Raw genomic sequence first — 16,483 nt, forward strand, 5'->3', positions numbered from 1 at the left:
ATAATTGCCACAACGCCTGGCTCAGAGCCTTTATAAGGCATTGTTAGGGGGGTTGAGGAGTGTGAGATGGCTCAGTGGGTAAAGGCTGTTGAGGTTAAGCCTAAGGACCCGTGTTTAACCCCTGAGATCCACCAGTTGGAAGGAGAAGACTGACTTCTGAAAGTTGTCCTCTGAGCTCTACATGCACTCCGTGGTACACGTTCCCTCCAAATATAAGGCAATGATAACCTAATACACTAGTCTTGAACGATCCCTGGATACCAACTGAGCAGTTAACTAGCTAAATTAGCTGTTAACAGTATCGTGAATTTCACATAAGCTAGGGATCGAACCCCTGGTGTCACGCCCGGCAGGCAAATGGCCTACCCCTAAGCCACAGCCCACCCTTCTAAGTCTGAACTTTTTTATATAAATCCATCCAGCTCTCGGGATGAAGCCTCCACGACACCAGGCACAGCAGAAGTCTCTGTGCTCCTCCGTGACAACTTCGTTTCCCTGACGACGGCTGTTGTGGCGACCAGCACGCCCTCCCATTGGCTGCTGCCGAGCGTCTCGCGCTTCCCTCGACCGCCTTCATTGGTCCGGCGCTCCACAGTCACGGCGTGTCGTAAGTGAAGTGTCGCAACACGGCGGCCTCGGGTGTCTGGTCCTCGGGCGGGGAGGTGGCCGTCTCCTGAGGCCGCAATGGCGGGCACGCCGGGCACGGAGATCCGGGAGAAGTTCCAGGCGGCGCTGGCCCTGTCGCGGGTGGAGCTGCACAAGAACCCGGAGAAGGAGCCGTACAAGTCTAAGTACGGGGCGCGCGCGCTGCTTGAGGAGGTGCGCGCTCTGCTGGGCCCGGCGCCCGAGGACGACGACGAGCCGGCTGCGGATGACGGGCCGGGGGACCAGGCCCTGGGCGCGGCCGAGCCGCGGGACGCCGAGGGCCCCGGGGAGCAGCGGGCGCTGCGGCTTGCGGTGATCGAGTTCCACCTTGGCGTGAACCACATCGACACGGAGGAACTGTCTGCTGGAGAGGAGCATCTGGTCAGGTGCCTGTCGCTGCTGCGCCCCTTCCGCCTGTCGCTCGGCTGCGTGTCTCTCTACATCCAGGCGCAGGTGAGGTGCTGAGGCAAGAGCCGGGCGTCCAAAAGCCCCTCCTGGCTGGGGATGTGTCTCCAGTTGGTTCAGTCCCCAGCATCGCAGAATACCGGGCCTGTAATCCCAGCACTCGCAAGGCTGCGGCAGGAGGATTGCTACGAGTTCCCGGCTAGCCTAGGCTAGAGTGAAGCTTGGTCCATTTTAATAATCTTAACACCTACCCGCCATCCGCCTGCGAGCTCCCTCTGAGCTCTCAGCGCCCACTCCAGCCTCACTTGCTACCTTCCCTAGCCCTGGGCAGCACCTTAGCGTCTGTGCTTTCGAACCCCTTGACCAGCCCAGTTTCAGTCTAGTAAGAAAAACACAACGTGATTCGAATGGAATGATAACGACAGCAACAATCCGTACTTGGTTCAAAACAAAATGTCCAAAATCTTCAGCTCCGTTCTTACTACATTGTTTTGTTTCCTCAGCAAGGAATCCCCACCTATTCCCCAGACTGTGTCTTAAGAGCTCCTTTTATTAACTTTTTTTTGTTTGTCCTTTTTGTTGTTGTTGTATTTATTTCATGTGTCCAATGCTGATCTTCTTTTCTCTTTGAGTGCAAGAATCCTCCTTCCCTTTTTTATTTCAGACAGGGTCTTGTTTTGTTGCCCAGGCTGGCCTTAACCCATGAACCTCCTACCTCAGCCTACTTGCTGAGATTATAGGAATGAGCTACCATGACTGACTCTTGTTTTAACTAACTTTTATTGGTCCAAACTGGTCTCACCTTCCAACTTTCAGTGTTTTATAAAACTGTGCTATGGATCATGCTCATTGTTAATAAAACCCTGATTGGCTAATAGCCAAGCAAAAGGGTATAGGTGGGGCGATCAGACTGAGGATGTTGAGGGTGGGAGGGTGAGGGAAGGATGGAGTCAGAGAGACTCAGCCAGCCTGCTGCAGAGAAGGCAGGACCTATAGAAATTCGGTACCACGAGGCACCTGGCAATACATAGATTAATAGAAATGGGTTAATTTAAATGCAAGAGCTCGTTAGTAATAAGCCTGAGCTATTGGCAGAGCATTTACAATTCATATTCAGCCTCTGAGTCGGTTTTTTGGCACCAGGCAGTTGGGACAGGAAATGTCCGTTTACAATACTGGGTCTCATTGATAGGATGCATGGTTTATTAAGAAGTAAGTCTGACTGTTCTGCTTTGAGGAACATAGCATTTCAAAATTCAAATAGCAGGATAGAGTTTTCCAGGCTCACGGGTATAGCTCAGTAGTAGAGCATTCACGTAGCACTCCAGGTTTCATCTCCACTCTATGGGGAAAAAATACGAGTAATGTCTGACTCCCTTGTGCCAGGTTAGTTCCTTAGGCTTATAGACATTTTCATCCTATAGTCCATATATGCTCATATATGTGAACCAGGGAATATTGACTAAAATTGATTGTTGAGAAGGTAGGCCTTAAGGGAAAGTCTCAAAACTTAAAAAGAAATTGTATGTCATATTCTTTTATTATGGCTCAATAAAATTAAAAGTCAAATAATAATAATAAGCACCATCTGTACTTTTTGTTCACTACCTACAGCTCCTGTAGGTGGCACAGACAGGGATATTTTACATGTTTGTTCATACATGAGTGAGCTAAAGAAATTCATAAGATGTTAAGTTCAAACAACACTTCAGCCAGCTGTTGTCAACACATGCCTTTAATCCTGGGACCTGGTAGGCAGAGGCAGGTGGATCTCTGTGAGTTCTAGGCCAGTCTGTTCTACAAAATGAGTTCCAGGACAGACAGGACTACATAGAGAAACCCTGTTTCTAAAAACCAAAAAGAAAAACAACAAAACAGCAACAACAACAAAAACCACATCAGCAATTTCTAAGTTAAACTTGACCCTGAGTGATGGTGAGTCTGCACTGGCAGCTTGACTGGACTAGGAACCACCCAAGAGATGTCCCTATGGCCATGTCTGGGAGGGTACTTCCAAAATTCCCAGCATAAACACTCAAAGGGAGGAATGGTTGCTTTAGCAGATTAGTCCAGGTTTGCTTGGCCACATGAACTCTGACTATTATAACACGACAGAGAAGGACTTCAGCTCATGAATAGGAAGCAAAGTGACGAAAACAAAGAGGGCCATATTAATAAAAACCCACTGCTATTTTATCAGGAAATACTGACTTTGAAACTATGAGTCACTTTAATTGGATGTATTCAGTTACTGTTTCCCCTTTCCTGGCTTTCCAGAATAACCTGGGCATCCTGTGGTCTGAAAGAGAGGAGATTGAAACTGCACGGTCCTACCTGGAGTCATCAGAGGCACTGTACAATCAATACATGAAAGAGGTATGTTACATGGCAGACAAAAATTAAATCGGGGCTGAAACTAGTCAAGAATTGATACAAAAATTCCTTATTCATAGGCCGTGGAGATGGCTGTCTTTATAAAGTGCTTGCCGTGTAAGCATGAAGACCTGACTTTGACCCCCAGAACCCATGTAAAGAGCTGGGTGTTGTGGTGCATGCTTATAATGCCAATGCTGGGGACTCAGGAATAGGTGATGCTCTAGAGCTCGGGCCAGACAGCCTAGACAACTCAGCGATTCTCAAGCCACTGAGAGACCCTGGCACAAGAAAAGCAAGGTGTTGGCTTCTCAGGAACACCTGAAGTTGACCTTTGTCCTCCATAAACACACGTACACATGCATGTACATACACACAAGAATTTTTCCATCCATCCATTGATGCGATTTTTCAGAATACCCGGAAATTTCTCTTTAGAGCAGTCTGGAAGTACCGCATATTGAAGATTGAGATTCTTAAAAATAGTCCTTGGGCTGGCCAGCACTCAGGAGGCAGAGGCAGGAAGATCTCTGTAAGTTTGAGGCCAGCCTGGTCTGCAGAGCTAGTTCCAGGACAGCCAGGGCTACACAGAGAAACCCTGTCTCAACAAAACAAAACAAAAATACTAATAATCCTTGGATAGAGCATAATGGCACAATCGACTTTTACAGAGGACCCATCATCACAACTGCTCTTAACTCAAGTGCTATGGGATCTGATAACCTCTTCTGGCCCCACTGGGCACCAGGCCCAAAGGCGCAATACTGACATCAAACACTCATATACATAAAATAAAATAAATTTTCAGAAAAGCAGAATAGAGCCTGGTGGTGGTGGTGGTGGCAGCAGCGGCGGCAGCACACACCTTTAATCCCAGCGATTGAGAGGCAGAGGCAGGCAGATTTCTGAGTTTGAGGTCAGCCTGGTCTGCAAAGCTACACAGAGAAACCCTGTCTTGGGAAGAAAAAGAAAAAAAGCAGAGTAGTTGTATTATATTCATGAATGATGCATGACTTAATTCCCATTAGCTAGAAGGAGGAAAGCCTACTGAGTCAGCTTTAGGATTGCTGAGTGTCTGAAGAGGGTCTGTCTGCTGTTTGCTTTGGCTTTGCTTCCCAACTTAAATTTTTACTCTCTGCAGTTGCAATGCAGTTAGTGTTTATATCATGTTGCTGTGATAAAACAAAACAAACAAACAAACAAAAAAAAACTCTGACTAAAAGAAAATGAGGGAGGGAAAGTGTTTAGTGGTCTTAGACTTCCAGGGTCCATCACTGAGAGAAGTCAGGGCAGGGCTCAAGCAGAAAGTGAAGCCATGGGAAAATGCTGTTTGCTAGCTTGTTCAGCTAGCTTTCTTATATAGGTCAGGACTGTTTGGCCACGGAATGGTTTGCCCCATAGTATATTGGACCCTCCTATTACCAATTAATAATCAACATATTCACACACATAGATCAATCTGATCCAACCAGTTCCTCTCTCAAGTGACTATGCTGTGTCAGGCTGACGACCAGAGCTCCCTAGGACAGATTGTAAGGTCACATTCTCTATAGAAAGTGTTGCTATCCTTGATGAGTTCAGTTGAAAGCAAGAATGGAGTTCTGAGGCAATCTCAAGGTATAAACAGATGTGTGCTTGGCATGTGCTAGACTCTGGGTTCATTCCCAAGCACCACAAAAATAATATAGCAAGAAGCAGGGCCGGACTTGTAGTTGGGACTGTCCTCAAAAGGATCAGCATTTATACCCAGACAGAAGTCTTCATGTTGTTTGGATTTGTGGAGAGTGACTCAGTCATGCTGACAGCCTTATGAGTTAGGTGCTGTGACTGTCTGCTTTTCATAGACAAGGAGACAACTTAAGAGGGTGGCCTTCCAAAGACAATAAGCAGCGTGATCACTGCTTCTTATTTAGTTGTAGAAAAAGTAATGTTAACACTTAAGGTAGCTCAGAGTTCAAGGCCAGCCTGGTCTAGAGATCAAGTTCCAGGACAGCCCGGGATACATACACACAAAAACCCTGCCTTGAAAAAAAAAAACAAAAACAAAAACACTCTTTGCTTGTTTCCCTGAGTTGATTTTCGTTAGTAGTGACAGTTTGAACAATTACCCAAGAAGATATAAATCACTATTTTTATACTTATGTATATTTTATGTTTTACTACAGTGTGTGTGTGCATATACTTGCCACATTGCGCATGTGTAGTTGGTTCTATCTTTCCACCTTGTGGGCTCTGGGATTAAACTCAGGTGGTCAGGCTTGGTGGTCAAGTGTTTTTTGTTTATTTTGGGTTTTTTTTTGTTTGTTTGTTTGTTTGTTTGAGATTATAACATAATTACATCATTACTTCCTTTTTTCCCCCCCTCTAAACTTATGTAGATTTTTTTTGTTTTTGGTTTTTCAAGAGAGGGTTTCTCTGTGGCTTTGGAACCTGTCCTGGAGCTCACTCTGTAGACCAAGCTGGCCTTGAGCTCACAGAAACCGACCCGACTCTGCCTTCCGAGTGCTGGGATTAAAGGCGTGGCCTGCACTAAACTTATGCAGATTTTTAAAAGAGTCTTTTTAGTAGACAAAACAATATTCAAAATATCAGTATTCTACTAAAGTGAAGTATTATGGCTTATACCTGTAATTCTGGCATTCAGAATATGAAGACAGTAGCATTGATAGGACACTGAGGCTACCCTGGGCTACATAATGAGTTCTAGGCTAGCTTGAGCTGCAAAGTGAGACCTGCCCTTTTTTTTTCTTCTTTTTTCTTTTTTCTTTTTTTTTAATGTACATTGGTGTTTTGCCTGCATGTATGTCTGTGAAAGAGCCAGATTCTCTGCAATGGAGTTATAGACAGTTGTGAGCTGCCAGTGGTTGCTGGGAATAGAACCTTGATCCTCTGGAAGAGCAGCCAGTGCTCTTAATCACTGAGCTATCTCTCCAGCCCCAAGACCCTGTCGTTTTGCTTTTTGTTGTTGTTGTTGTTTAATTATGTATCTGGGACTGGAGAGATGGCTCAAAGGTTAAGAGCAGTGACTGTTCTTCCAGAGGTCCTGAGTTCAGTTCGCAGCAGCCATATGGTGGCTCACAACCATCTGTAATGGAATCTGATGCCCTCTTCTGGCATGCAAGTGTATATGCAGGCAGACACTGTGTACATAATAAATAAATCCTAAAAAAATTTATGTATCTGCTAGTCTCTAGTCCTAGCTTAAAGGGCCCTGAGTTTTAGGCCAGCCTGAGTTTCGGAGGTCCTTGGTGAGGCTGTCTCAGAAAGAGGTCATTTCTCCAGTCCCTCCACAAGAGAGTGCTCTGGGTTTGTGTTTAAAGTTGAAAGAACTCTGTTCTTTAACCACAGATTGGGAGTCCGCCTCTTGACCCGACTGAGCATTTTCTTCCTGAAGAAGAGAAACTTACAGAACAAGAGAGATCGAAAAGGTTAGTCTTCATAGAGACACAGGGTACCCCATAGTCTCACTGGGTGCTTGTTCAGGAATGCACACATGGTGTTTGCTGTTTCATGGCACTCCTCCAGGATACACTGTGGATTCTTTTGTGCATTAAAACCTCCACAAGTTACATGCCTTTGTTCAACTCTGAGACTGTTTGCCTATTTGTTGGATAGATCCAAGGGCCAGCTCAACTCAAATCTCTATGAAATTTCCTTATAAATTGTAAACCATTATGTAAGTCAGGGTTTTTTTCCCTTCACAGATTTGAGAAGGTTTACACTCATAACCTGTATTACCTGGCTCAAGTCTACCAGCACATGGAAATGTTTGAGAAAGCAGCTCATTATTGCCACAGCACACTAAAACGCCAGCTTGAACACAATGCCTATCATCCCATGGAGTGGGCCATCAATGCCGCCACACTGTCACAGTTTTACATCAATAAGGTCAGTATCCCAAACTAGCTCTCCAACAGCCTAGATGAAGACAGGTCCAGTAGTGCTGTCAGAGCAGGTAGCTGGCATTTTATTGCTTAAAACTTGGTGTAGAATACAGCCAGCTATGCTAGCAAAACAGTATTGGAGTGCTTTGATGCATGAATACTTTTGAATCTTTTAAAAAAATAATGTTTTTATTTATTGAGAATTTCATGCAATGTATTTTGATCATGTTCTTTCCCTTCCCCCTACTTTTGAGTCTTTATTTTTTTAAATAATTTATGTAACTTTATTTTATGTGCATTGGTGTGAACTCAAGTTACAGACAGTTTGTGAGCTGCCATATGGGTGCTGAGAATTGAACCCAGGTCCTCTGGAAGAGCAGTCAGTGCTCTTAACCTCTGAGCCATCTCTCAAGCCCCTGAATCTTTAAAGTGCTGATTTTGTCATACCCCTATGTGTTGCTAGATGACAGGTTACCTAACATCAGTTCCGTCCAGCTGTTAGCACCCTTTTCATTTCACTTTTGCTATGTGTTACCTTAAATTGCAGATTTTTATCTTGCTACAGATAAAACTTTATCTTCATGTAATGCTAATCTTACAACTATGAGAATTTGTCTGAGGAAGTTGACAGTTAAATGTGGGCTTTGATAAAAGCATGTGATGTGTTTCAGTTGCTTTTCAGAGTTAGCTGCTCTCTAATAATCATTTTTGATGTTGAATCCATGCTGAGTGCTAGAGTTCCAGGTTTATGACATACTTCTGAACTGTCCCAAAGAGACAAGTTTGAACTCTATAGCTACTTGTCCAGATCACTTCTCATTGTGTTGTATTTTGAGTACACCCATTTCTTTTCCAGTCCTTTAGTTTCTAACACTGACCACACACACACAGACCGCCACTCTTTTTGGGAGGCAGGGTATCGATGTGTATCCCTGGCTGGCCTGAAACTTGCTATATAGACCAGAGTGGCCTGGAACTCAAAGATGTCTGCCTGCCTCTGCCTCCCAAATACTGTGACTAAAGGCTTGTGCCACCATGCCCAGCAGCAGACTGATTTTTAGTTCTGATTCACAGCTCTGACGTCTGGTAGTTCTCAGCCTGTCAGCATCCTTCTTTCACCTCTGGTGGCCTGCTGCCTTCCCCTCAGCCTTTTCCTTACTAAGCCTGTTAGCTGCTAAGATCAAGCATGTAGTCTTTTTGCATTCAATCAAACAACTCCTGTGACTCCATTTCATCATGGCCATCGAGAGACCCCTCTGCTGGCTCCTTCCCTAATATGGTTTTAGTTAACACCTAAAACTCCTTGGATATTTATAGTACAGAAATGTCTGGATCGTGAACATGTGACCTTAAGTTGTTAAACATTACTTCTGTGGAACATGCGGTAATTTTTGTGCATCTCTCCTGCACCCCACACCTGTTGTTTTTGGTTTTGTTTTGTTTTTTTGTTTGTTTTCCCCCATATCACAACCAGCTAAGTTCTGTCACAAAAAGAGAGATTTGAACTATGCTTGAAAGTGATGTTATTTGCATTGTTACCAACTCCATCTGTTGCAGTTTTGCTGCTCTTCAAGTCCCACATTAACCACCTACCCACAGGGCACAAGGCAGTCTCTGTCTTTAGCAATGGCTGTTCATAGGAACAATCTAGGCAGAGCCAGAGTGGTAATGATGGTTGAGACACTGTAGAGGGCCAAGTAATGTTTCTTCATGTGAGCTGCAACTGTCTAATGATTGGGGATTTCCTACCAACACTTGATAGGCCAGCAGCCTATTCATACCTATGGTACCCAGCTATTCTTTACAATAACTCTGAATTCAGTGTGAAGGCAAGATGTATGACTGTTGAAGTTCTACCAACCAAATCAGTCTTTCAGACTTACTGATACGAAGCAGACATTCTCTCTAATGAGGGCGGCTTCCATTCAGAAAGTAGACTTTAACTTCAATCTGTTGGGTGATTCTGCAGTTTGCATGACAGATGACAAGTTTTTGGTGTTTGACACAGAGATGTTCTTGAAGTGTTTGAGAAGTTTTCTGTGCCCGGATTTGCATCTTGAGTTCTTCATGAGTATTGACAAAGTCATTCCATAAAAGTTCATTTGTAGAAATCTTTTGACCTGGAAACCGGATAGGGAACATCATTGTCTTGCCACCTCCCTCCAAAGGTTTTAAAAGACAGGAATGAGTCCTCAGTACTCTGACAGAATGTAAATGGTCTAAGAATGAACTGTGCATGGGGCTTTGCCTATTTACACTGAACCTGGTGTGTGGTAAGGCAATTGGAGTATAGGCTGCTCCATGTTCCTGGTTGCAGGAGGAGAGTGGACTGTCAGTCTCCAGTCATCTTTCCATCAGCTTGGATTCTTATCAGGAGTGTGGGATATTGTTAGTTTATTCTCTGGGGTAGCTTTTTTACCAGATAATACTGTCCATGGCAACACTACAGGGCCCCATTAGTGGGGTACTTTTCCTGACAGTATAGTGTTCCCCATGTTAGTAGATACTGTTAATTGTAAACAAGGCTTTGTCATAGTTACATTTGTTCTTGCTTCTTTCCCAACAGCTCTGCTTTATGGAGGCCAGACATTGTCTGTCTGCTGCTAATGTTATTTTTGGTCAAACTGGAAAAATCCCAGCTACAGAAGACAGTAAGTTGGTGTGCATTTCATGATACAGTTTCTCACTGTGACAGTCTTGACCTTAGCTTTCTAAGGACTGCCAATGACAAGTGTACATACCTGGCTTCTATATAATTACAGATCTATGTGAAATTCGGAAACTTAGTTTTCTTTTTTTAGATTGATTGATTTTATGTGTATGTGTGTCACCTGTGTGCATGGTGCCTGCAGAGATCAGAAGAGGGTATCTTATTCCATAGAACTGAAGTTAGATGGTTGTGAGCCACAGTGTGGGTTCTGGGAATGGAACCAGGTGCTCTGCAAAAGCAGCAAGAGCTTTTAATTATGAAGCCCTCAAATTTGAAACTGTTTTAAGCTTTAGAAAAGTGTAAGAACAGAATTACAATATATCTTCCTTTAAATTCATCATTTTCAATATTTGTGAATTCACACACCCACACACATTCTCTCTCTCTCTCTCTCTCTCTCTCTCTCTCTCTCTCTTTCTCTTTCTCTTCCTCTCTCTCCCTCTCTCTCTTTCCTTCCCTCTCTCTCTTTCATAAGACAGTTAGCAGCTTCAGGAAATGCAACACCAAGACAGTCCTTCTGTCTGCAGTGCCTATTTCTGTCATCAGTTGTCCTCTAAGTCCTTTATAGTGATGTACTATATGATACAGCTCAAGACTGCATGTTGCCTTCAGCTGTCTCTTTAGTCTTCTTGTCATTGGGGCAGTTCCTCAGGTTCTCCTGCCCTTTCATCGCATAATGTTTTGAAGGCTATTGCTGGTTACTACATTGAATTCCTGTTTCTTGGGGTTTATGAGATGTTTCCTTTTGCCATGATTGACATTTTGGTCAATATACTACTTTTATAAGGGCTGTCTCCTCACACTGTCTTTCTTAATTACAAAGGTTTTGTTTGGTTGCTTCTTTGTGTGTGTGTGATGCTAGGGACTGAAGCAAGGGTCTTGTGTGCGCTAGGCAAGCACAGAGGCTGGGGGAGGTTGGGAAGAAGGGGGAGAAATGACGGTGTCCATTGTTTGCCACATGCTTTCTGTCAGCATACAAAAATATTGTTGGATATGGCATTTGTCAAAAATATTTGGCAGTTTTATTTAAAATATTTTAAATTGTGCAAACTGCTTGGCCTAGTAAATTCCATTTCTAGGAACCAGTCCAGACTCTAGATAGATGTATGTGTAGGGATCTGTAGCCTAGAATTGTTCATAATGGGAAGATCTGGATGGAAACAGTATGTTCTCTCTACCAGAAGAATGCCTGGAATAGGAAATACCTGTTTGATTGTGTGTAATATTGAGTTAAAAATAAAGCTCAGGAGTTGGTAATGGTAGGGTCAGAATTTTCGCGACATACTATATGAAGAAAAAACTATTCAAAAGTAAAAATATGTTGTGACCTTCGTTTTTACTTAACCCTGACCGTAACCTAAGAAAACTAGGGAGGATCTGCAGCCTCACTGCGCTGAGTGCCTCATGGCTCAGTGAGCGTCTGCTGCTGTGTAGTCAGGAAAAGGTGAAAGAACAGAGGACAGTGCACCATGCAGACAGCGCTGACCATGCTTACAGCCCGCCTGTGCTTTCAGCTCCTGAAGCTGAAGGAGATGTGCCAGAGCTTTACCATCAACGGAAAGGGGAAATAGCAAGATGTTGGATCAAGTACTGCTTGACTCTGATGCAGAGCGCCCAGCTCTCCATGCAGGTATGCACATTGAAGTCACCTTCAGCTTCCAGAGGGGCTCATCAGGCTCACTGTGGGTGGGTTTTGTTGTTGTTTTAGTTGTGTGGGTGTGTATATTTAGGTGCCTGTATGTACAGATGTGGGTGCACGTATAAGCTTGTCTATGCAAAGGAAAGCAGAGGATGACCTTGGTTTTTTTTAGATAGTCTCTCACTGGACATGGAGCTAGGTGATTAGTTTAGGCTGCCTAGTGGGCCAGCAAGCCCCTGGGATGTGCCTGTCTCTGCCTCACCAGCACCTGGATTACAAGTACTTGCCACCATGCTCAGTTTTTTTGTATGGGTCCTAGGGATCCAATCTGGGTCCTCATGCTTTCATGACTAGCAGTCTCCTGACTAAACAACCACCTCTAGCCCTATTTGTATTTTTTTTATTTTTAACAGTCTCACTTCATAGTTTAAGCCAGCTCCTCCCTCAACCTCCAGACTGACAAAACCTTATAGGTTCAAGACACAGCCAATGCAGTGGTTAAGTTTAGATATAGGACCAGCCACAATAAGGAGCTTAGCTCCAGAGCTCTGATGTGAGCCCAGTTCTGCCACTTTGTAGCTGTGTGTTTTTGGTAGTTGTCTTTTCCTTCCTTCCTCCCTTCCTCCCTTCCTCCCTTCCTCCCTTCCTCCCTTCCTCCCTTCCTCCCTTCCTCCTTTCCTTTTCTTTTTCGAAACAATTTCTCTGTGTATAGCCCCTGACTGTCCTGGAACTCATTCTGTAGACCAGGCTGGCCTTGAACTCAGAGATTCACCTGCCTCTGCCTCTGTCTCCTGAGTGCTGGGATTAAAACCAGCCACCACTGCCTGGCTGTTCTGGTAGGTTTTTTGTCTTTGTTTTTGTTTTGTTTGTTTGTTTGTTTTTTGTTTGTATTTTGGTCTCTCTGCCTCCGTTTCCTCATAAGCAAAACAGAGATGGTAGTGCCTGCTTAGTACTGTCGTGGTGAGAGTTAACATATGTAAAGGCCTCAGAAAGTGTCTGAGTGTCTAAGGCAGGACTGGTGAGCTGGCTTAGCAGGTAAAGGTGTTTGCCACCAAGTCAGAGTTTGCTCCTCAGGACCCACATTACAGTAAAAAAGAATCAACTCCTACAAGTTGTCCTCTGACCTCCTCGTGTGCGTACACATACAGACACACACACATAACACACACACACACACACACACACACACACACACACACACAACACACACACACACACATCTAAATAAGTCTAATTTGAAAGAAGAGTATCTGAAATATACTAAATCCTCACTATATCTTCATCATTCTTACTAATCTACATGGGACCCTTGTTCCTAGACACAAAGAAGGAATATAAAATAAATTACCTGTAGACACATTAACTTTCCTGTTACTGTACTTTTGTTTTTCTCTTTGTGTAAACTGAAATAATTATAATTGTAAATAATATAGAGCTAATAAAGCTATAAAAATAACAAATCCAGAAGCATAAATTTTGAGAAAAGGGGATTTCTTTTTGGAAAATGCAAGTAAAGACAAGACATTCTGTGGTAGTGTGTCTACTTAGCATGCTCAAAGTCATGGGTTCCGTCCCCAGCACTGCATAAATGAAGTCTTGTCATGCAGGCCTGTAACCCTAGCACTTGGAGATAGTTCAGGACTATCCTTGCCTTCATAACAAGTTCAAGACCAGATTATCCTATAGGAGACCTTGGCTCAAGAGACTTGGGAGGAGTATGTGGGTGCAGTGGGGAAAAAGAGAAGAGAAAAAGTATCAGAAGATGTCTGGTGCCAGATAGGTGGTACATGTGTGTAATCCTTGCACTCAGAGGCTGTGAGGTAAAGCCAGCCTGGAGTTCCATGGGTGCCCGGACACATGGCAGTCACTAGCTCACTCACTCACTCACTCACTCACTCACTCACTCAGTCTCTCTCTCTCTCTCTCTCTCTCTCTCTCTCTCTCTCTCTCTCTCTCACACACACACACACACACACACACACACACACACACACACACTTAAGTAAAAATAGATAAATCTTGGGGAAAACAATATTAAGACCTCAGTGGTCCAGTACAGTGTCCCCCCCATAGAAGAACAGTCGCTCAGCATGTTCAGAAAAGGTCACAGAACCTGCTTCAACCTTGTTGCATTTTCGTTATTTGTTTAATTTAGGTTTTTTTTCATTTAATGCAGTTAATTAGTGAATTCATTTATTTTGGATGTGTATATGTACATATATGTACATGCATGGAGGGGGCGTCAGAGGACAGCTTGAAGGACTTTGTTCCCTTCTTGTGTGTCACAGGGTTCAAACTCAGGTTGTCAAGATTGGTGGCAGACACCACCATATAGTATATCCTGGCCTGGAATTCACTATGGAGCCCACTCTGGCCCCAGACTTGTGGCCTTCTCCCGCCTTAGCCATAGAATACTGTAACTACAGATGTGAGCCATCTGCCCAATGTCAGATTTTACTTTTAGGTTGACTGTTCGGATCCTTCTGTATAGACCAGGCTGGCCTTGAACTCGCAGAGGTCTGCCTGCCTCTGCCTCTTGAGTAAGGTTTTTGTGATTGTTTTAAGATTTAATTATTATATCTTACATTTATTAGTGTTTTTGCATGTCTGTGTACTACGATGCTCCTGGTGCCCATGGAGGCTAAAACAGGGCATCGGCTTTTCTGGAATTGGATATAAGGGTGTTTATTAGACAGCACATGAGTACTGGGAACTGACTAGGTCTTCTGCAAAAAAGCCATTTCTTCAGGGCCAACTCTTTGTGAGACTGGGCCTTGCTGTGTATCGCCAGCCAGCTTGGAATATGTTGTTTAGTCCAGGCTGGTCTCCATTCTGCAATCTTCCTGCCTCTGCCTCCTGAATGCTGGGGGATTACAGGAGTGCTCTATCACATAGCTAGCTGAGGTTTACTCTACAGTTTTATTTGACAGCAGATGAGTATCCTGTTTAACTATGATTTCTCCTTTTAGGACAACATTGGAGAACTTGATCTTGACAAACAGTCGGAACTCAGAGCATTAAGGAAGAAAGAGCTTGATGAGGAGGAGAGCATCAGGAAAAGGGCTGTACAGTTTGGAACTGGCGAGTTGTGTGATGCCATCTCTGCAGTGGAGGAGAAAGTGAGATACTTGAGACCGTTAGATTTTGAAGAAGCCAGGGAACTTTTCCTTCTGGGTCAACACTATGTGTTTGAGGCAAAAGAATTCTTCCAGATTGATGGGTATGTTACTGACCATATTGAAGTTGTCCAGGACCACAGCGCTCTGTTCAAGGTGCTCGCATTCTTTGAGACTGACATGGAGAGGCGATGCAAGATGCACAAGCGCAGAATAGCCATGCTAGAGCCCCTGATTGTGGACTTGAATCCACAGTATTACCTGTTGGTCAACAGGCAGATTCAGTTTGAAATTGCACACACTTACTATGACATGATGGATTTGAAGGTTGCTATTGCAGACAAGCTCAGGGATCCTGACTCACACATTGTGAAAAAAATAAATAGCCTGAATAAGTCGGCACTCAAGTACTACCAGCTCTTCCTAGACTCCCTGAGGGACCCAAATAAAGTGTTTCCTGAGCACATCGGGGAGGACGTTCTCCGCCCCGCCATGTTGGCTAAGTTCCGAGTAGCTCGTCTTTATGGCAGAATCATCACTGCAGACCCCAAGAAAGAGCTAGAAAATTTGGCCACATCTTTGGAACATTACAAATTTATTGTCGATTACTGTGAAACTCACCCCGAGGCTGCCCAGGAAATAGAAGTTGAGTTAGAACTTAGTAAAGAGATGGTCAGTCTTCTCCCAACAAAAATGGAGAGGTTCAGAACAAAGATGGCCCTGACTTAAGGGAAGGAAACATACAACCTGAATTCCCCCTCCACCCCATAATGAGCCAGGACTGGCTCCATGGTAGCCTTCAACACCGGAGCTAGAGGAAGGCGCTTGAACGTCAGATGCAGCCAGGACCTAAGTCAATGCTAGGACCTTAAGCAACATAGTTAATTCATAATTTATACCTAATTATGTAAATTGCCTTGCTAAGTGACAGGTGTTTTGCATTTTGATCGCTTGTTTTCCTGTTTAAATATTAACATTTCCTGCCTTGATTTCTAACTGTTAAGTCCTCTGCTGACTAGTACTTGTTGGATTTCACACTAGAAACAACACAGGTAGTGTGCCTGGTCGAAGAACCTGTTACTATGATGAATTTGAGAAGGCTACTACCTATAGTCATTCTTTGTAAAATACTTTCTCAAACTCCTAAATAAATCTTTCCCTTTTAAAAATACTAAAAATTTAAGTTAATTAAAAATGTTGTAAAACGCCGGGCAGTGGTGGTGCACACCTTTAATCCCAGCACTTGGGAGGCAGAGGCAGGCAGATCTCAGTGAGTTCAAGGCCAGCCTGGTCTACAAAGCGAGTTCCAGGACAGCCAGGACTGTTACACAGAGAAACCCTGTCTCCAGGGGGTCGAAAAGTTGTAAAATGGTGTATCTTAATTATAGAACGAAAAGCCTTGCACCTAATAAATTTACTTGTTCAACTAGTAAACACTTCTATTACCCCTTTTTTTCTTGTAAGAATGTTTTGTGTGTATATGATGTCTGTGGGTCATGTATATGCAGTTTCTATGGAGGCCAGCAGGGGGCATCCGATTTCCCTGAAACTGGAATTACAGGCAGTTGTTACTGCTATATGGGTACTGGGAACCAAGTAAGCCCTGGGCCTCCAAAGAGGAGCCCGTGCTCTTAGCCATTGAGCCATCTCTCCAACCCATTTTCTTATAAAAATTGGCCTCATTTTTGTCATCTTGAAGGAATTAGCTTAT

The 16,483-nt window shown here is 43.9% G+C and overlaps 1 protein-coding gene across 1 annotated transcript; it reads left to right on the plus strand.

The window, feature by feature from the left end:
- Positions 1 to 613: 613 nt before the first annotated feature.
- Positions 614 to 16,223, plus strand: Kifbp (kinesin family binding protein). The gene is made up of 7 exons (XM_027388248.2): positions 614 to 1,098; positions 3,328 to 3,426; positions 6,772 to 6,851; positions 7,128 to 7,311; positions 9,874 to 9,958; positions 11,532 to 11,647; positions 14,626 to 16,223. The coding sequence occupies exons 1-7, from the start codon at positions 685 to 687 to the stop codon at positions 15,499 to 15,501; spliced, it is 1,854 nt and encodes a 617-aa protein (XP_027244049.1). The 5' UTR covers positions 614 to 684; the 3' UTR covers positions 15,502 to 16,223.
- The last annotated feature ends 260 nt before the right edge of the window (positions 16,224 to 16,483 follow it).

This window comes from Cricetulus griseus (genome assembly GCF_003668045.3).
Source record: "Cricetulus griseus strain 17A/GY chromosome 1 unlocalized genomic scaffold, alternate assembly CriGri-PICRH-1.0 chr1_0, whole genome shotgun sequence".
NCBI lineage: Eukaryota > Metazoa > Chordata > Mammalia > Rodentia > Cricetidae > Cricetulus > Cricetulus griseus.

Bases quoted from the DNA above. Each gene is read 5' to 3' on its own strand.
- Kifbp (XM_027388248.2), top strand. From the start codon at position 685: ATGGCGGGCACGCCGGGCACGGAGATCCGGGAGAAGTTCCAGGCGGCG. The intron at 1,099-3,327 runs GTGAGGTGCTGA...CTGGCTTTCCAG, and splicing joins CTCTCTACATCCAGGCGCAG to AATAACCTGGGCATCCTGTG. The intron at 7,312-9,873 runs GTCAGTATCCCA...CTTTCCCAACAG, and splicing joins CACAGTTTTACATCAATAAG to CTCTGCTTTATGGAGGCCAG.